Source organism: Aristolochia californica, unplaced genomic scaffold, assembly GCF_029961685.1.
Source record: "Aristolochia californica isolate CCGP_79_NKW_82.1479 unplaced genomic scaffold, dmAriCali1.0.hap1 SCAF_9, whole genome shotgun sequence".
Lineage (NCBI taxonomy): Eukaryota > Viridiplantae > Streptophyta > Magnoliopsida > Piperales > Aristolochiaceae > Aristolochia > Aristolochia californica.
In genome coordinates, this window is record NW_027182290.1 from 30,790,275 (window position 1) to 30,810,493 (window position 20,219).

The 20,219-nt window shown below is 38.3% G+C and overlaps 2 protein-coding genes across 5 annotated transcripts; one reads left to right on the forward strand and one right to left on the reverse strand.

Moving 5' to 3' along the window:
* Nucleotides 1-2,001: 2,001 nt before the first annotated feature.
* Nucleotides 2,002-3,868, reverse strand: LOC137941558 (uncharacterized). The gene is made up of 2 exons (XM_068787017.1): nt 3,701-3,868; nt 2,002-2,877 (listed from the first exon to the last, which is right to left on the reverse strand). The coding sequence occupies exons 1-2, from the start codon at nt 3,712-3,714 to the stop codon at nt 2,106-2,108; spliced, it is 786 nt and encodes a 261-aa protein (XP_068643118.1). The 5' UTR covers nt 3,715-3,868; the 3' UTR covers nt 2,002-2,105.
* A 9,302-nt stretch (nt 3,869-13,170) lies between these two features.
* Nucleotides 13,171-19,112, forward strand: LOC137941080 (pentatricopeptide repeat-containing protein At2g38420, mitochondrial). 4 transcript variants are annotated; one of them, XR_011110357.1, is made up of 3 exons: nt 13,171-13,312; nt 15,863-15,931; nt 16,114-17,002. XR_011110357.1 is itself a non-coding variant. In XM_068786332.1 (2 exons), exon 2 carries the CDS (start codon nt 17,574-17,576, stop codon nt 19,011-19,013), a length of 1,440 nt encoding a protein of 479 aa, XP_068642433.1. In that variant the 5' UTR covers nt 13,171-13,312; nt 17,078-17,573; the 3' UTR covers nt 19,014-19,112. The 4 variants fall into 4 exon arrangements, 1 of the variants encoding a protein (XP_068642433.1); XR_011110358.1 differs by lacking the exon at nt 15,863-15,931; XR_011110359.1 differs by lacking the exon at nt 15,863-15,931 and having other exon boundaries at nt 16,117-17,002.
* Nucleotides 19,113-20,219: the final 1,107 nt, after the last annotated feature.

Genomic DNA, 20,219 nt, shown 5'->3' on the forward strand with positions numbered 1-20,219 from the left:
CTTAATCTTCGCCATATTATCATTAGGCAGACTTTGCTCGCCGCAGGCCAGGCAAATTCTAAGTTCTAACCAAGTACTCAACGTTGAATATCGACTGCAAAGATGGTCAGTTAAGCTTTCGACTTTTGGACTCGCAGGTGGCTTGATTTTTTTTACCTACTGAGACAGAGATGACCTACGTAGCCAACCACTTTTGACTATTGACACTTCAGGGTTCCGGCTTTGTTTATCGTCGGCGAGAAAGGGGGAAAAGGCATTAAGGGAGCCCAGAAAAGGAACATAAGAAGAGATGAGACTCGTTTACGGCCATTAAAATACTGGATTTCTGAATTAGGAGTATCCAATTGTAAACCCAGATCAGAAAGCTCTGTTCCAAAAGTACGTGAGTGAAAAACTAATGGAAGATTGCAAGTGTAGTGGGATATGTGAAAAGGGGAAGGCCGAAAGTCTACAGTTTCAGGTGACAATAGCTTGGCATTTCGATGCGTATGAGGGAGTGGGAGGGCCCGAGGGCCTTCAGACAGTACTCCACTAACAAAAGTAGCTAAAGAAGACGATAGGTTATCATATTCCCACTGAATATGATTGCAATAATAATGCATCTAAAGCTTCACGCGCTACTCGGATGCTATCAAGGAAGCATATTATAAGAGTGTCATCCAGCTTTCCTGGCCTCATCTTCATTCACCATATGATATATTTCAGAGAAAAGCGGCTGCGCGAACATTAAGAATCCAAGGAGAATCAATTCTCGATCAATCACGAAGGATGGAGCGTATAACAGGGTGACGGGTGAAAATGCAGAAGAAGAGAAGCATATGAATATAAAGAGATTTTCACACTTTTTCAAAATTTTCATCTGTTCTCTGTTCAAAGTTTCAAACTTTGCAGTCTCGCCCTTCCTGGGTTTGTCTCCACGGCCTGAGCTCCCATTACGACTACAGATGTCACCTCATCTTAGTTTCAGGTTCTTACTCCACCAAGTCCTGGAGAAGAACCTTCTACGGCATTTTCCGTTTCCATATCAAGCACCATTCAAGTTTAGATGTTTCATGTTCAAATGTCGCAGCAGTAAATAAGAACTTGCATGCAGTGATCCGGAATATTTTGTGCCTTCCTCCACCAGTCCCTTGAACCCATGATATCAGGTCCAACAGAGATAATTTTTGAATTCTAAGGCTCTGCATTAATTTGCTAAAACCCAGAAAATTTCTCCACCCAAGTTTATGTTCATCAAATAATTTGTAGTTCAGGTCACAAGCAGTGACCAGAACAGAACAATACATACGAAAAGAATAGGGATAAAGAGCCAAATAGATTTTATCTTGTACAGTAAATGGGTAGTAGAAAATGTAACTGAAGCAAGCTTGACAGTGCAACCCACAGGCATGATATAAAAAAATTATGAGATAACAGAGAGCAGGAATTTGTGATATGTCTAGCAGTTTTTGAGTTCAGTTACAAGAAAAAATAAGATGACATGACAGTGATTTCCCCCCCAGAAATGGAATAATTGATGTAATGGTTTCACGAAGCAGTTATCATTCCCTAGAGGTTACTCATCCCCTACTCATCAAGTTCATGTTTTATTGGCTTAACAACAAAGGGGTTCATCATATACATGAAAAGATAGGCCTCTTTTGTTGTTTACAAGAGAGAATTTGTTTGGTGATATATGCTTCTGTTCCCTGTTTACCACATTCTGCTGTCCATAATGCAGAGAATTTGAAAGATAGGCCTCTTTTGTTGTTTACTGGAGCTTTTGAAGGGGGAATAAAATAAAAAGTTTACAAAATTGTTCTCCCCCTGACAAGAACACCAACTAGTGAGGTATCATCTGTATCAATGTGATGGAAGTTACATGTCTCCGCACTATTTATGAAGACAGAACCAGAAGATAAAGAGAGAAATCAGCTGTACACAAAGAAAGACTAAATCTAATAAAATTAAATGCAGATATAAATTCTTATCTTTTTAGGATAACGAAAATAGAAAAAGAGATAAAGAAGTGAAAAAACTTGAATTATCATATGCCAAATTCATGTCTAATTTCAGCCACTAACTAAATAAGCAAAAAAACAACTCAAATTCAACAAGGAGAAAGACTAGGACCATACATTCTCAAGATTACAAAGTTGCCTCTTCTCATCCAGTGATGAAGGGAAAAGCTCAATATAGCGACTCCCCAGTGTCATTCTATCCTTCACCATTGCAGCCCTCGATTGTTCTGCATTTTCAAACTCCACAAACGCTTCCCCAGAAGGCCTTCCGTCAGAATTTACCACAATATGAATGCTATCCTCTGAAATCTCAAAATCCTTGAAAAATTCTAAAATATCATCCTTTCCTGCTGAAAAGGGAAGCCCTCTCAATCGCAAGACTCCTGTATGTGCAGCTTCTTCCTTCCCTTCATCATAAGACCTTGCCCGTGAAACACCTCTCTTGGGGGAACCACCTCTCAATTCTGCTACCTCATTAGCCACTGCTTGATAATATTCTTGCTTTTTGCTCCGGAAGACCTCGATATATCTCCGACCCATGTTTTGTCTATTTCTCTGAAGGGCATAATCTACTTGAAGAGGGAAGCCAAGAACACAAAATGCCTTCCCACTGAATCTGCCATTTTTGTGAGTGAAAAGAACATCTAGTATGTCAAGGCCATGGAAGAAGTCAACCACATCATCTACTGTGCAGTCAAAAGGGAGTCCACGTAAACGAACAACCGGGAAGGGAGGGGGCTGAGTCATATATGAATATGAAGAAGCATTGTACATGAGATTAGCACCCAGAGGACCCCCATAAAATGACTGGTTGGAGTCAACTAATCGCTGTCGTTTAGAACCCAATTCACGCCCATCACCTCTGTCCATGTACTTCCTTCAGTTCCCCAGAAACCCATAAAAGCAACCCACCCGTTAATAACACTTGAAGATTACCCACAAAAGGCAAAGAGCCCTGTTTCTCTGTTATATTATGAGATCTTTGAATAACAAGAGAAAAAAATTGACAGAAAGAGAAACAGATGATCATGAAAGACCCCTTTTGGGAATTTAAAGCATGATCCTCCATACAGCGTATTGGGAATTCCATGTTTTAAGAAAATAGCCATCAATGCAAGAGTGAATTATGAGGGCTCAAAACAAAGAAACCACAAGTCATATTATAGTTCGAATCTTTCGTGGACTGAGAGGAAACTGAAAATTGAGGTTCTCTAATATATAGTCTATGTCGAAACAAAAAACTGCAACGTTCTCGCCTGGAACGGAAAAGTATAGCACCCGGGAAACTGAATCAAGCGGGTTTTACATTCAAATATCAAGAGTGCAATTTGCAGCTGCAAAAATGAAAACAATAATTTCGTACAAAACATGCGAAAGTAGTCAATGAGCTGGCTGATATTGTCAAAACCCCATATGGACTTAAACAGAGGCGTTCGATGCGAAATGTAAGAGGATACAAGTAGTCTTTCGATTAATAGTAATAGACAAAAAACTTCGAAGCCAGAACTTCTGCAATTACGTATTGGCTAAGAGGAAACAAGTTTCAATTGCTGCGAAACTCTCATCATAGCTATAAGATGAAGATGGATATTGAGAACTACCAGATCTATGAAAAATAAATACATGAATTCCCAACAACCCGATTTAAAAACTTACAGCCGAATTGAATGAAGAACCTAAAGTAGAAGAAACCCTCTTACCCTCTAGCGAACATTTACCCTCTTCTGCCCCGTTCTGCCTTCGAGAAATTACGAAGAACCAAACTAAAACGAAACAAAAGCCAAAAAAAGATTTTTCTTCGAACTTCCAGGTACGGTGCGTTTGTGCGAGTGTAGAGGTAGCGAGGAAACCGGGTCGGGGTTTAGACTTCGGTGTAGGTTCTTCACAACCTCAACCCACCCAGGCAGGTCGGATTCGGATTAGGGTTCGCGACTCAATAAATAGGAAGCCCAGTCGTGGAACCCAAAATATCTGAGTCGACATGGGAGATGAGGTGACTCGCCAAGTAGCTAACTTGACCAGGCTACAGATTATGAATAGTCGAAGATGGAAATTAAAACATTTCAGACTCTTTACTCTACAGTCACAAAAAAGGATATTGAAGCCTTAAAAACGCACCACCTGTTTTCTTCCTGTAAGTAATAGTGCGTTCATCATCTGAATCACTGCGATTTCTCTCCCTAAAAAAATGAAATTGAGCGAGCTTCTACCAACAAATATATACTCTGGCATTTTGCCAGGAAAGATGTAGCTCCTACGAAGAAAAAACATGGTCCAGTCAATACCTCTTTCTTTTGTGCTTCTCCTTTTCTTCCTGTTTCTCCTTCAGACTTTTGTCCATGAGCTTTTCTGCACATCTGCAAGAGCATAAAGGACAGCTAGAATCTCAATGCCAGAGTGATACATCAACTACAAGGTTAGTGGTTGGGATGTCATGCTACACATCACAGACCCATTAACAGAACTTGCTTTTAATGCTTTAATGGCGTGCCTATAGTGGTTATTTGTATTAAATTAGTTAAGAACAGTAAAAACTACTTCCTGCATGCTCAGCATGACAAATTCAGTAAATTTCCCAATGATTTAGGGTTTAGGATTTCAAAAATTTAAAGAAAGTTCTATATTTCTTCTTTTCCATTCACCAACTGAGAACACCTCTAGCTTGATCCCATGTAATCCAGAAGCAGACTAGTGTCACTTTCACAATCAAATGGATGAGACAAACAGGGTCATCTTCTAATCAACAGCTTATAGGCTCATGCTCTGATATCACTTGAGAGTGGATTTATGCATCTTTCAAATAAAAGTGACACTAGGATGATTTCAGCAGGATTGCATGGAAAGACCTGCTCCTCAGGTGGCACTGGAGTCCCCTGAGGCAACTACAGGACCAAGGTCCAGTTTCTGGTTCTGCAGAGTTCAATTGATTCTGGAATCTGATATGCCCACATTCTCAGAATAGATTTGGAGTATGGTATGCTAGCCACTTTTCATTCTCAACTAGTCTGCCTATCCAAGCAAGCATTAGGTGGTAAGATCGGAAATCAGATGCACATGCACCTAACAATAAGGTCACTGAGAAGGCACTCAATGGTGGGAATTGGTGTGTACCAGTATACCATCGGCTCACATCATATTGTGCTGGATTTTTAGGTGCCCAACATGGCACATATTCCTGGTGCAGAATTTTTTTTATTGCTTTCACTTCCAATCTATGAGTTCATCTATCTTGATTTCAAATTTCTCAAGAGACTAAATGTTGTCACTTTTAAGGAATCAAATCTTTGCAAATTTGAATGTTTCACATATATGTTCAACCTTTTGCACTTCTGTGTTCGTTTTCCTTTTCAAGTACCAATGGAAAAGTCCTATCTTCAATTAATTTACCAAACCTGATACACAAAAATATCAAAGACAGCTCCACTAGACAAGGATGAGATCATGACAAGAAGCAACATACCTCTTGCAAGCAATAAGTTTCACAAGCACCTGTTGTTTTCACCTGTTTCAAAATAGCAGAAATTCACCTGTGAGAAGCAAGAACATGATATACAGAATGGTGACAAAGAATGTCAAATGCAGGTCATTGGCAAATAAGATGCCATATTACCAAGGAGATGCAGATTGCTCCTGGACAACAGTTTTTCACTTTCTCCTTCGCAAAGTTATGTGGTTATGAGACGATCTGACAGTAAATCATGTTATAAAAGGGCACGACCACAGTTTAACTACCCCTTACCACTTTTTACCAACCAGCTTAATACTTTATAAATATCACACAAAGAAGAGAGAGAGAGAGTATAACCATTAGGACAAACTAAGAGCAAGAACTTCTACACAGTCAACAAATCAAAATAGAAAAAGACAAGAGCAAATATACTTTGTTTGAAGTTGACAATGGGAAAATCCAAAGGGGCAGGAAACCTGTAGAGTGGCCAGGTCAGGTCAAACCGCTTCAAACCAGGTTAAATCACCAGGTTCACCAGAATGATATACTAATTGAAATAAGAGTAGAAAAACTTGCACTACCATATTTATTACTTAGAGATCCTGGGAAAAAAGCTGTTTTACCTTCACCTTTGGAATCTAGAGTCTTAGGTAAATCTGACCCAGACTACATTCCATGTTAATTGTTCATGTCCTATGGTTCAAAATGTTCTACTCCAACTGTCAATTTGATGCAAACCACCTTTGTTGTACTGGGGAACAGAAGTAAATGCTAACTGATGAAGAAACCTGACCCATTTATATGTCAAACATACGAAAGGCAGTAGAGTAAGAAGATCACCTGATGGAAAAGACCTGAAATCTTCTTTTATTCTCAAATCTTCTTTCAGGAACTGACCTGAAATCTTCTTTGATTCTCAAATCTTCTTTCAGGATCTGACCTGAAATCTTCTTTCATTCTCAAATTTCCTGTTGGTTATGCTTCAATCTATACCGATACGGATTCAGTCCTCAGATTTTCCCTTTCTCTTCAGCTCTTGTCTCTATAAAACCTATTATCCTTAAGGACTTAACAATACAACTTTCAGAAAATCAACTCAATAAGTTTCTGGAGATTTCTGGACTCATAGGAATCTATTCGATGGTAAGATCGACTCCTTTTTCCTTTTAGAATGATTGAATCTGTTTATCTAACTTGCAAGTTTTCACCCATCTGTAATGATTTCCCTGTTCCTGACTTTTGCCTTCTCCTTTGTTAGATTACAACAGGGATCAATTCAAGAGATCTTTTGTTTCTTGGTGTGTTCTAATTCAAGATTGTAGTCTAGGAAGTCCCAGTTTAGTCTATCAAACACTTTATCCTTGTCTAGTTTAAACACTAATCCCTGTAGGCCCCTTCTTGACAAGATGAACCCTTAACATGATCCAAAGCAAGTCCTACATCAACGTGTGTAAGGGTCGGATCAAAAGCTTTTTGATAAAATGTGAATCAGATTCAATATTTAAGAGAGAGGGAATAGAGCTCAGAAGAAACAGAAGAGGAGGAAAATAAAAGAGAGGAGTACAGTAGAAGAATAAGAGAAGATGCTTTCGAGCTGAAGAGAAATACTGTTGAAATTACTGATACTTCAGACCTCTCCTTTCTTTTATAAGAGGACCCATGTTAGCTAGTTATGTCCCACCTAAGGACGTGTGTAGGACACTGGGAACTGTTCATCATCCTCTTGCTCTAGGACACTGGGGATCCATGATTAGATTAAGTTTTCTTTAATACTATTTAACAGCTTAATAGTATAAGTTAGCTCAGTGGCCATATGGGTTTTCCTTAGGGTATGTTTGAAACCCATAAAAAATAAAAGAAAATAAAAATTTAATTATTATTATTCCAAAAAATAATAAAAGTTATGCAAACTTCCATATTTAAAAAATATGAGGAATATTTTTTATTAACACCATATATTTAGAATTATTTAATATATAAAAATAAATTTAAATTATTTAATATTATTAAAAAGTAAATTTATTCAATTATCTTTTTAAAAGTTTTAAGTATTTACAAATTTTGTGTTATTCTGTACAATTTTAAAAAATAAAATTATTACAAAAGAGGGTTGACCCACCTCTGTGTCTTCCTCCTTGACTGTTAAAAATTGGAATTTACCATCCACTACGCCATGGAGGACATGCAGCCGTGCAAATTCCTCTACATGGACCTATCATGTATCACCTATCACCTAAGCCAATCCTGTTGGGACGTGGACGGTGGAAACTGGAACGTAATCCGTCCACCCCCCACCCGTCGCCTCAACAACCAAACTGCCGTCCATTTCTCGCCCGGAGAGACGTGTAGGCTCGCCCTAGGCCTTTACAGATGCTGGCGTATAGCAGTAACGTCGCTCCGAGATCTCGACCACTCTTAGTCTTACAGTTAATGCAACTCTCCTGCCGCTGTCGGCCTCCGACAAACACCGACCACCATTGCTCCGCTCCTTTCCCCTCACCGATATCTGAATTTATTGCTCCACGACAAATCTCTCAGTCTCAGATACACTAGACAAAAATGAAAATTTACAGGAATTACGATACGGAATATATTAATACCTAACAAGACGAGAGAAAGGAGTTGGGTCCACTCCGTCATCTGTTTTTCCCATTCCCGCGCCTCGCCGTGTCCCAGGTGAACGACGCATGTGATGGGTCGCGATCGGATCGCTCTGAAGTCCTGTTTTAATGGTCTTGAGAAATGAGATTACGCGAGGGTGGTGACGATTGACGGACCGACCCGGGTTTAAAGGCTGACTGATGGGGGAGGCGCGAGCTGGGGCGAGAAGCAAAGAGGAGCAGAGGCGGCGCTGACGACAATGACCCCATACCTGCTCAATTTATTCATTTCATGTCGCACGGGTGGGGTTACAGGATTCTACTGCTGTCAATCCATCTGAACCCCGTCCCTCCCTCTCGCTTGCGCTCACCCGATGACTCGAGAAGCGTAAAGTAATATTTCTCTCTCCTCGCCACCCGGGATCCTATGTTTAATCCAGCTCTCTTGCCCTGTTTTAGCCTTTGCCTGATATATCTTATTGAGTCAGACTCTCTCTCTCTCTCTCTCTAACCCTTCTCCCGACTACTCCCTGAAGAAGAAAATAAAAGACCCACAAATCTCTGACGCGGCCTTTTGTTGAAATACATGGAGTCTTTTGTTTTCTCTTGGGGATTCCGTCTTCACTACTTGCAGGTTTTCTAGGGTTTTGGAAGCGTCGTTTTTAAAGTTCGTAGTGGAGGAAACAGAGGTCTTTTAATTTCCATCTGTGGGAGTACTCTTCTAGCTGGGATTTTCTGGTGGAGAAAGGGAAGTTGGTTTCGCTCCAATTGACCACTAGTGTAAGTGGTTTTAGCTTATGAAGGTGATTCTTTGTTCCGGGTCGCCGTTGTCAGTTTTCCACTGTTTTAGTCCGTGCTGCTCGTGGTTCTGCATAGTTGTTCAAGACCTCCTTTCGGTGCCTGGTACCTTACCTGATTTTCAGCTCAATTCTTAACTGAAGTATACTCGGATCACCAAATCCGAAAATGTTTAACGACCTTTGAGCCACATTTGGCAGAGATCTCATGGTGAGAGCTTAGAAAAGGGCTTTTTTCCCGGAGAGAGTTCTGTTTCGTTTCGTTATTCAAAGCTCCTTCAAAAGATTCCAAGCCTTCAAATGGCTCCAGCAAGAAGAAAACGACGAAGAACCCACTACAGAAGCCGCATCAGTGGACCAAAAGATGCTGAAGAATCGACAAAAGAGCACTGTGTTTCCGTGGCAACTAGCCCTACTTGTCCCACACGACTCGCTCCTATTGAAATCGAAGGGGACAATGGAGGAGATGATGTCTCTAGCTCCGGCTGCTCCACTCCGAAAGCTGAGAGATACCGGATACCCAAGATTCTTTCATGTCCGCCGGCCCCAAAAAAGCGGCGCGTAACTCTCCGCTGCTCTCCAAGGAAACCCATTTCCTTCTTCAGTCCTCCAGAACTAGAGGTCTTCTTCTTCTTTGCTCTCCGCGACATATCAGTCTAAACCGTGTGAGTGTGATGTTTGCAGAAAACTAATCACTCTTTACTCCTTCACTAATGTTTTATTATGTGTGACAGTGTGAGATGATTTTACTTCCTTCTTTTCTTTTGCCTGGTCTTTCTTGTTTCTTTCAGTTAGTATTAGCTGGTATTGAAAGCTTGCTTTAAGTTACTGATCAGGTAGATTTTAACACTGATTGTAACTCTCTTCATGGTGAGTTCTAGTGGGAGGTGTAAAGTACTGTAGTGTGAGGATTTGAAAGAGTGTGTTTCAGCAACTCTTTGTAGTCTTATGATATGTGAGAGAGCTTGAAAGCTTTTCCAGCTCTAGTTTGGTTTGGTTTTGTAGACACACTAATCAGCTAGTTAGCTGCAATGTATCTGTTTCTCTTTAATTTGCAAACTGAACGCAATACAGTATGAAGATTTGAGCTTTTCTTTACTTTCAAGTCTGTAATTCTGTATCTTCAACATGAACATGAAATAGTTGAAGTCTCCAACTTAAAATCTTATCTGGGATTTGAGCTCTACACCAAAAGGCAAACCTGCTGCACCAAAAGGATTTACAAGGACGACAGAGTAGAATGTATTCTTCAGATTCGATTTATGTTTTGGAGAGTGATTCAAACAGCAACAGCAGCTTTCCCGTGCTAAGTCAACATGCTGGAAAATGAAAAGCACAGAAACCTTTTCGTCCCTCATCGCTGCCGATCCTCCCATTCTTTTCCTTTTCCCCTTTCATTAATTTATCACTTCCACATTAATGCCGACGTTCAAGTGGGATCGGACGTTCAAGTGGGATCGGACGTTTCTGGGTTTCAAAAATCAAAATACGGAGCTCTTGTGATCATTACGAGACAGAGAGATTTATATTTAAATTAACTGTTTTCTACTTTTGCATTCCAGTATGAATGGTGGCATTAGGTTGGGGATTTTTTAAAGAAAAGTGGGTAATCGATATGGAATTCTTTTAATGTAAGGTGAGATCATGTTGTCAGGTGTGGGTGTCTGTAGGTCTGTGTAGAACCAGCATTTACAAGAGAATCCAATGACTGAGCTCGTGCGGGTGGTAATGATACTCGCAATGTGAATTTCTTTTTATCTCCTCTCTTATGCGTCAAAATACCCGCCTGTGTTGCCATCAAATGCGAACACGGGAGGAGATTGGAAATTCGGGACGATGACGACGCGGTAACCCAGTTAAAGAAAAAATTAAAGAACAGTTGAGCGATCCACGACGGACGCAACATGCATGACATAACGTTACCAAATTCTCGTAGGAATTCAAGGGAAAACTGTTCCGCGGCCCTTTCGGTGTCTCCCACGCGCAAGGACGAAAGAACTGGTCGCCTCTAACAGGATAACTACAGCCTGCTGCTGCTCTTTTAGTCTGTAAATCCACCCCTGCGTGACTCTAGCAAATACATAAATACCGTAAGATTCAAACCTCGGTCTTCAAAGTTGAAGTGGCACCCACATAATCACCAAAGATGATATGCACATCAAAGAGTATGAGATGTGGGTCAATCCTGGTTTGGTGGTACAAAACCTTATCGTCCTTCCAGATCTAGTCTCCCTTTGCTTTCCTTCATTTGGACTAAGAAGAGGAATCTCGTTTAGCATTTACATGAAAGAGGTCTGTTGGCTTAAGTGAACTTTGTCCTTTTACTTGATAATGGAGACAACTTGGTTAGTGGTATCCTATCTAAGGATACATTTTTTCCTAACCTACCCTTGATCGAACCAAAGCAGATTCGAATTTTTACAACTGATCAAACTTTTCTAGAATCCGAGGTTGTCCCTACTCCCCTTCCTTCCCTCTTTCCTTAAAGCCTTCTTCTTTATCTGTCTTTAGTCAAAACAACCTCAATAATTAAGGCATTCCTCCTCCAGCATACTACACCTGATCGCTTTCTGTCTTCCCTCGAGTATTTTCCATCCCATCTGGTCGCAGACCTGCATGAGTGTTTGTAATGGAATTGCTCTGTGATTGGTGGTTGTTTAATTGATAGCATCCTCAGAATCTTCAAAAGGGTTCAGGTTTCTGCATTCATTGTTATGAAAAATAATCGTTTCCGCATTGATTGTTCAAAACAAGTTCAGCATCATCTATCTACCGTATCTACTTCTTTACTTCTGTTTCTTTCTTTAGTTCAGCACAATTCAATACTGTCTTTAATCTCCAAAACACGGAACATTCGTTCAATACGCCAATGCAGAAGTTGTCTTTAATGGCTTTTGTTGAAGCTCCAAGGTGGGTAGCAAACTTGCAATGCCAATCAATGGAAATGGTCAAATTTTAGCATTCGGGTGCATAAAGATAAGAAAGCTGTTGGAGACATGGAAATCACCTTTGGTTTTATTGGACGAGAGAGAACGTCAGTGACAAGCAATTATCGAGTGCAGGTGGGTGTGGGGTCTTTGTCGAATTTCAGAGCCAATCAACCTCGGCACCTTCCAAGGCTATTAAGTTTGAGAGCTTTTTGGGGTACAAAAAGCCACTGCAAGCTACTACATTAATGGCAAGGTAGTCATGATCTGATGGAAATCCCTGTTTGACAGGCTCGTACCTGCCCATGATTCTCTGAATATATGAACTACAAGCTTACCTCAATTAAGACTATATCATTGTTGCCAAGTTGTTTGGTTCATTTATTAGAAAAAGAACTACGATCTTCGATTAATTTTGCAGATAGAAATCCAGACGAAGAACCTTCTGGGCCACCGCTTTTCTTTTCTTTTGATTAATCAATTACACAATGAAGCATGAGAATGGAAGAGAAGGAGAGGGATGCCGTCCCCTGCTCTTTTCCATTCTCCACTGTCCTCTGCAAGTTGCAGAGGACACAATGAAGAAGGGGTAGGGGAGACGAGAACATTTCAGAGAGGAAGACAACCTTTCTCTGTCCTCCCTTTTTTGTCACCTTTGATGTAAGGGCTCTCTGACTTGCAGAGGACACAATGAAGAAGGGGTAGGGGAGACGAGAACGTTTCAGAGAGGAAGACAACCTTTCTCTGTCCTCCCCTTTTTGTCACCTTTGATGTATGGGCTCTCTGCCCTGAGCAATGAGGAGAGAGGCCTTACCATTGTTTTTATTTTTTCTTTTTAATAATTTATAAACTTCATAGTTTATATAATTATTACTTTTTTCAAGTTTGAAATCATTTATTGATAAATTAGTTTATTATTTCAACCTTGAATTAATTTTAATTTAAAAAATAAATTAATGGTATAACCTATAAATCAGTAACTTAAAGTTATTTAATAATTTATTTAATTTATCAAAACATAGTTATTTATTTTAGATAAAAATAATAATTATATATTTAGTTGATAATTATTTATAAAATTAAAATACTATTATTAATATATTTTAAGTAATTTAAATTTATTATAACAAAATTTAAATTCATGTTATAAAGTAAAAGTTGAAGTTATAAAACTCGGATTGACTAATTGATTAAATCGGATTCAACAAGACTCGGTACTCTATCCGAGTCATTTGTTCGCAAAACCTGGGAAAGGCTGAAAACCGGCTAACTCGGCCGGGTTAAGCGATTAAACCGCTGAACCGTAAGACCGGCGGGTCAGTCTGATGGGTGTTCATGAGGGAAAGGAAAAGCAGAATGAAAGGGATCGGGACCGGGGCTGGTTAGGCCTCATTTCTTTCTTTTCTTTTTCCTTCCCTTCCAGCGTCCGTCGCCTTCTCCATTGGAATCTGGTACATCCTGGCGACGATCTGGAACTCCGATGCGCTCCTCAGCGATTAAGGACTTTCATAATAGAATGCTGGCAATTTTTTTTCCTCAGGTAACTGATTTCTAATCTCCGGTTTTCTCCCTTTCGTGTTTATTTTCTTGGAGATGACTGATTTCACCTATTTGACTGAAATCTGCCCTAAATAATCGTTAAGAAGAGCTTAGAGGAATACTCAAAGTCGTCGGCTAGTATTGGTTCTCCGATGACGATTAGAGGGTCTCCGGCGACTAGTGACGACCCATCAGAGAAGCTTCCCTCCATTTTCCCTTAAGTTCTTCACTTTTCTTCTTTTTTTTTTTTTTTAATCTCAGTAGTATTAGACATTTTAATCTCAATAGATATTTTAGGGCCTCCAATGTTTGAATACGACTAACTTTCAAGCTTGCAATCGCTTCCTATCTTTGATATACAATCAGGGGTGGCATCAAGCTGAGCTAAGCTCGAACCTGCATATGTTTGAGCTTGCCTCGATCTTAATACTTCGAACTCGAGCTTGAGTTCAAGTTTAGCCTTGAGCCTAAAATTGGAATCGAACTTGAACACAAAAATTTTAACCGAGTTTGAGCTCGAGCAGGGTTCGAGCTCCAATTTACATTTAAAAATTACAAAAATAAAAAATTAAAAAATAAAGAGAATATTGAGATGAACTTAACTATCATTGAACTGCATGCTGTCACAGAGGAGTCCAAGACTTTGCAACGGAACATACTAATGTATAATAATCAGCTTAATAGGCTTAAAAGAAAGAGTAAACACTTCTATCAATAGTGTTTATTCCATTGGCAAACAATAACATTAGATGTTGAAGGACCTAAACGGGCTGAACAATCAATTGTCTTTGAGGTTTGAGATAAATAAGAGTAATTATCAACCAACTAAAGAGGGAATTGACGAGAGCAATTAGAGTAAAAGGTATTTTTATAAAAAAAATTATACTAACGAGTCAGCTCACGAGTTAATAAGCCGAGCTTGGAAAATCTTGAGTTTGGCTTGTTATGGTAATAAGCCTGATTTCAAATTTGAGCTCGAGCCGAGCTAAAGTAAAAACTGAACTGAACTGAGTTTTTTTCGAGCCAAGCTCAAACAGTTTGCGAGCCGGTTTGGCTTGGTGCCACCCCTATATACAATAGCCCCTCACACTAGCCCTCTTTTCCAATTCCATAAGTTTTTATATTTTTCAATCTATGTCATGTTTTTATATTTTTCAATCTATATTTAACTTTTTTAAATTTCTATGGTGGATGAAGGTTTACAAAGAAGTGCAGGTCAACTGTTACTTTAATTTCAGTGGCACTTTATTTTTCTACCGCTTTGAGTTTATTGAATTTCACTGCATGTGGACCTGCCAACCAATAGTTCTACTTACTACTAAAATGTTAAACCAGCATTTATACACAACGCCCACAGTATAAATCTGTGGACTTATGTAAGGATGTGGAGAATGAATGCCTAGTTGTGGACTTATATTGTTAGTTCGAAATTATATTGTATAAATTGAAATCTACCCTTTATGTACATTTTTGGATATTTTTATGTTTAACTATCTTTTTATAAAATTTTAGAACTTTTTAGAATTTTTAGATAAATATATTTTAAAGATTTTTTTACATATTTTAATATTTTTAAAAATAAAAATATATTTATGATATCAGCACTGGTTAAACCGGCTCTCTAACCTGGTTGAACCGGTCTGACTTGGACCCGGTCACCTACTGAGTTGGTGACCGGATCGGTTTTTATAAATATATTTATAAACTAATATTAGTTATTATATATTCAATAAAATTTTATTCTAAATAATTTAAATAAAAGTTAAACATACCTTATCAAGTTAAAAATTAAATAATGAATTAATTAGGAATTCAGATCATAATTATATCAAAAACTTAAAATTCATGTTAATCTTTCACAATTTTTTTTAAAGTACAATAAAATTTATTTATTATATATTGATTTTAAATTTAATAAAAAGTTATTATTTAAAAAATAAATTTATATTATGAAATTAAAAAAATTAGATAAGTACTTTTTTTCTTAGTTATTTCATACAAAGGCCCTATTAGTGCATAGGGAAGGTTGAGGTAGTAAAAGTGACTTGTAACCCATTAGTACGTAGGGAAAGTTGAGGGTGAAAGTGAATTACCTAGCAAATTCACTTTTACTCGTTCTTATGAAAAACAAGCAAAAGTGAAATTCCTGTCCACGACTATTGAATTTACTTTCATTCTTTTGCTTGCTCGCTCGCTCTGTGCTTGCCTTGCGCTCACTTCTCTTCTCCATTCTCTCGCTGTTGTATGCTCGTCTCCCTACTCCTCTTCTCCTCTTCGCTTTTTTCCATTGTACACACTAAAACAAAAAATACTTTTGCTAGGTAAAGTATATTATATTGTAATTCACTTTCACTAGGTACTCTACTTTCAAAGTGCACTAACCCCTCTAAATCCATTTCATTAATAAACTCCTTGTACACTTTCCATAAGGTTATAATTACAGAAACAAATACATTCTATTGCACTTTCTGTAGTGCACACTAAGACAAAGAAGTTTATTCTTCACTGAAGTAAATCACCCTAGAATTCATATTCATCTCTATTTCTCTAGGTGATCTACTTTTCAAGTGCACTATGCCCTCTCCACAGATTAACATAAGAGAGCAATTCTTTCAGGGTGGTAAGTCCCATCTAAACTTGGTTGATTTATATACAACAGCTAATTGCTCTATGCTTGCTAAAAGATTTGATCCGTGTGCAATACATCTACTATGTTTATTAGATAGTCTGTATGACTAACAGAACTTTTCCAGTCAAGTTGGTGACTGACACATGTTTCATATTTTTTTTCTCTTTAATAAGTAGTAGAAGCTGTTTCGGCTTCAGGTGGACAAGAAGAAAGAAGATCCAATTGCCATGACAACAGGAGAAGCTGTGATTTGCAGATGATGGTACACACAAGAATGAAGCACGAATAAAAAGGGGAAAATAGTTTCAGAGGAAGAATGAAAGGAACAAGAAACAGAATTACAAAATGAGGGGCAGAGAAGAGTGAAAAGAAAAAAGAAGAACAAGAATGAAATAGAGCAGATCGTACTAGTAGGATTGCTTTCTGCAAGGCAAGGGTTGTGAGCAGAGTCGCTGCGTTTGCAGAAGAAGACTTTTGAGTGGGAACAAACAGTGAATGATGTGGAGATAAGTAAATTGGCAGGTCACGAATGTCATTGAGTTAGACCCAGGTCTAAGTTAGATGCAGCCAAGTTAAACCCCTTTTAGTCCATTATTATACTAACAACAGAGGCCCTGAGCTCATTCTGCAGACCAATCCCTTTGATTCCCACTGAACCACAGTCTTATTTCATGCCACGGTCTTCCAGTTAGCTGTTCTAAAGCTTCCATTCACTTTTTATATGTCAAACCTTTCTCTTTGCTACAGGTGTTTCCTTGCCCTCGTCTTTGGTCAGCTGATGTTCGGGAAGCTCCAATCTCGGATGTCAGGTTTCATCCGGTCAACTTGTTATTGAATCACCTTGTAAATGCTGTCACCACTGAATTTAGTTGTACTCTTCTATTTGCCATTTAGTGATCGGAAAATTGAGCCATTGAAGCAGGTCCCAGAGATTAATTTGCTTGCTTATCCATGATTTGCTCATTTTTTGTTTTCTTTCCAGAGCATGTACTTGAGAGCTTGTTGATGATATTATTCATCAATTATTTTATATTAATTTTAGATTAGAAGAAAATTAATTTATTTATTTTGTCCTTTTGTCATCCGTATATCAGCCAAAACCATGCTTATTCAGTTTCATCTACTTATGCACGGCAGTGATCATTGCTGGCAATGCAAGGCTCTTCTCATAAAATGAGCTGAAGTGGAAATTCAAAAGAAACAAATGGTACATGTTATGTTGTTGTTGGTTGTAAACAGAGGCTTGTGAATCCATATTTCGATGTTTCACATCAAATTTATTCAGTTTGTCACGAATTTAAATGGCACAACTTGGGAGTAGATTGAGCCAAAACCGACAATGTGGTGGATGTAAGACCTTGGAAGCAGCTTTGAGAGGGGAGATGACAGGAGCAAGGTATCTGGTTCACACCTATTATCTTTTTCCTACTTAGCTCAGGAGTAGGCCAGTAGATGTTGTGAGCAAAATACATGGAAATAGAATGTTAAAAATCAGCCCATTATTCATTGACTGTCGAGAACATTTCCCCCAGGACCTTTTATCTTTGAAAATGTGGCTACCTTATTGGCAAGCAGTTCTTGTCTTTGGCTGGTGTAAACTAATCTGTGAGTAGCAAACTCAAATAAGTTGAAGATGGGACGATTTCACTTTTCCACAAGTTGCAGTGCTCTGAGAAGAATGAAGTGGTACAAATCTCCTTACAGAAGTAAATGGCAGGAAAATTTTAATGAGAAACAAGCTATGGAGACTCTGAAGAAATTACTTGTTGAAGAAAACCCTAAAACCAATCTCTTCAGTGCTCTCATTAGCATCTTCCATAGCTATGGTTGTAATCCAATCCCCGCAGCTTACTCCTTTGTTATAAATTATATGTCCAAAAAGTCTTTGTTTAGTCAGCTCCCTGTTCTTCTTGACCACTTTGAATACTCAGATAAGTTTGAACCTCCAGAAAGAATTTTTGTTGATCTGATCAGAAAATTTGGAGAAGCTGACATGCTTAAGGAAGCCTATGATCTTTTTTTCCGAATGCCAAAATTCAGGTGCACCCCTTCTGTACTCTCACTCGACGTACTACTGTCTACTTTGTGCAAAAAGAAAGAGGGACTTGTTTTAGTTCATGAAGTTCTTAATAGAACACCAGAGATGAATATTCGGCTTGAAACTTCAAGTTTTCATATACTCATAAAGGCTCTTTGTCAAATTGAGAAGGTTAATTCTTCAATTGAGATATTAAACCTAATGCAGGATCATGGTTACCTTCCTGACGCAGAGGTTTATTCTATTATCTTTTTCTCACTTTGTAGACATGCAAGTTCCAATGAGGTGAAAGAGTTCATGGATGAAATGGTGAAGGCAGGTTTTTCACCGAATGAATTTCAGTATTGCAGTTTGATTAATCTTTTTGTTAAAGATGGTAGAGTCATGGATGCCGTGGAAATTTTGAATCGAATGAAACTAGAAGGGATTAAACCTGATGTTTACTGTTACACAAGCGTATTAGATGGGTTAATTTCAATGGGTGACTTTCAGAAGGGAGATTTCCTTTTTGATGAAATGTTAGTCATGGGTATTGTTCCTGATGTTTTCACTTATAGTGTCTACATAAATGGCTTATGTAAGCAGGGCAATTTTGAGGGTGGAATTAAAATGCTTGCCTGTATGGAAGAGCTTGGATGCAAGCCTAATGTTGTTACGTACAATACTCTTATGGCTGGATACTGTAAGGCTGGAAATCTTCACAAAGCAAAAGATCTTTTGAAACAAATGTGTTTGAAGGGTGTTGAGGGGAACTTGCATACCCACAGGATTTTAATTGATGGGTTCATTTCTAAAGGTGAATTCAGTGAAGGGTATGTGTTGTTTAGACAGTCAGTGGATAAAGGTTACGTCCCTCAGGCTTCTTCTATTGATTCAATGATTTGCGGGTTATGTGAAATGAGCCTCTACAGTGAAGCTTTTGAAGTTCTGGAAATGATTATTAGTAGGTTTGTTGTTCCAAATGCAAGAACATGGGAGTCGTTGTTGGGCAAAATTTTAAATGACTCTAGTTATTTGGAGAGTGAAATATTTTGAATTCTCAATACAATATTTATCACGTTTTGAGGTGGATTTGCAATTTTTATCATATTCAAGTAGATTAAAGCCATTCCCCATTTGTTTATAAGCACTAGATCGGGTGGATATGTGCTGTAGCTTTGAAAATGTGGCAAGTATATTACCATATAGTATATTCACAATCTTCATTGTGCTCCTCGTAAATAACCCTAGGCTGTTATAATATGTGCTTTTAGTAATTGATTTTCTACCGGTCTCACTCCTGTTAAACTATATCTGTTGAAACTCTTCAACTTTGTCAAGGAGCAATCCTCTTTCCTGCTTAGCTGGATCCTTTAGATTTTTTTCCGCTTTCCTCTTCGCCAAAGAGCAATCATAAGCAAATGAGAGAAATGAATGCAAAACGGGTGGATGAAAATGTAGAGAAGTAAGAGTGTTCCTTTCCCTCCATTGTTTATTCAATCACCTATTCAACAAGATGAGCAAGGGCCCTTCTGCTTTCTGTATGTATTCTCACTCCAAAGCCCTATCATTTCCACATTGTCTCTCTATCTAATCTAAACTTTCTCTTAGATGCTATGTGTATTATCTTGAATTCAGATAACGATCCTGTACATGAACCCAAATCACTTTCTCTGCTTATCACTTGACGTTGTTGGTTTTCAGAGCTGTAAAATAACGCTGTATGTGGATTATCATAGCAGGTGTTTGTTTAGAGGTTCTCATCTATTCTTTCCATATATGCCTTAGGCTAGCAAATTTACCAGATTCTATCACTTTACCATGTATAATATGGTATGACATTATGTTCATAGATGTTAAAATGTTGAAAGTGCTGCCACGGATAGTTTGTTCTGTTTACATTATATGGGGATATTATTGCAATTATCCTCTTGTGTCCTAGTGAACTTATTTCCTGGTCCTATAGGATCCTTTTGTTATTGTTTTCCACTCGAATATGGGCAGATATGTGTATTAGGGGAGAAGGATAATACTTCCTGTGTACATAATACTAATGAATCTGATACTACTTCCTGCCACAATGTGTTCTCTGGAATCACTGCTTCTTTACATTAATGTCGTGGTGACCTCTAAAGATATTGTTTACACTTCCAATCATAGACACAAACATTTTTATGGTGCAACGGATTGTTGTTGAGGCTTCTTAATATTACTTTTTTTATAATCATCTTTCAAAAAAATTCTATTGTAATTGAAAAATAT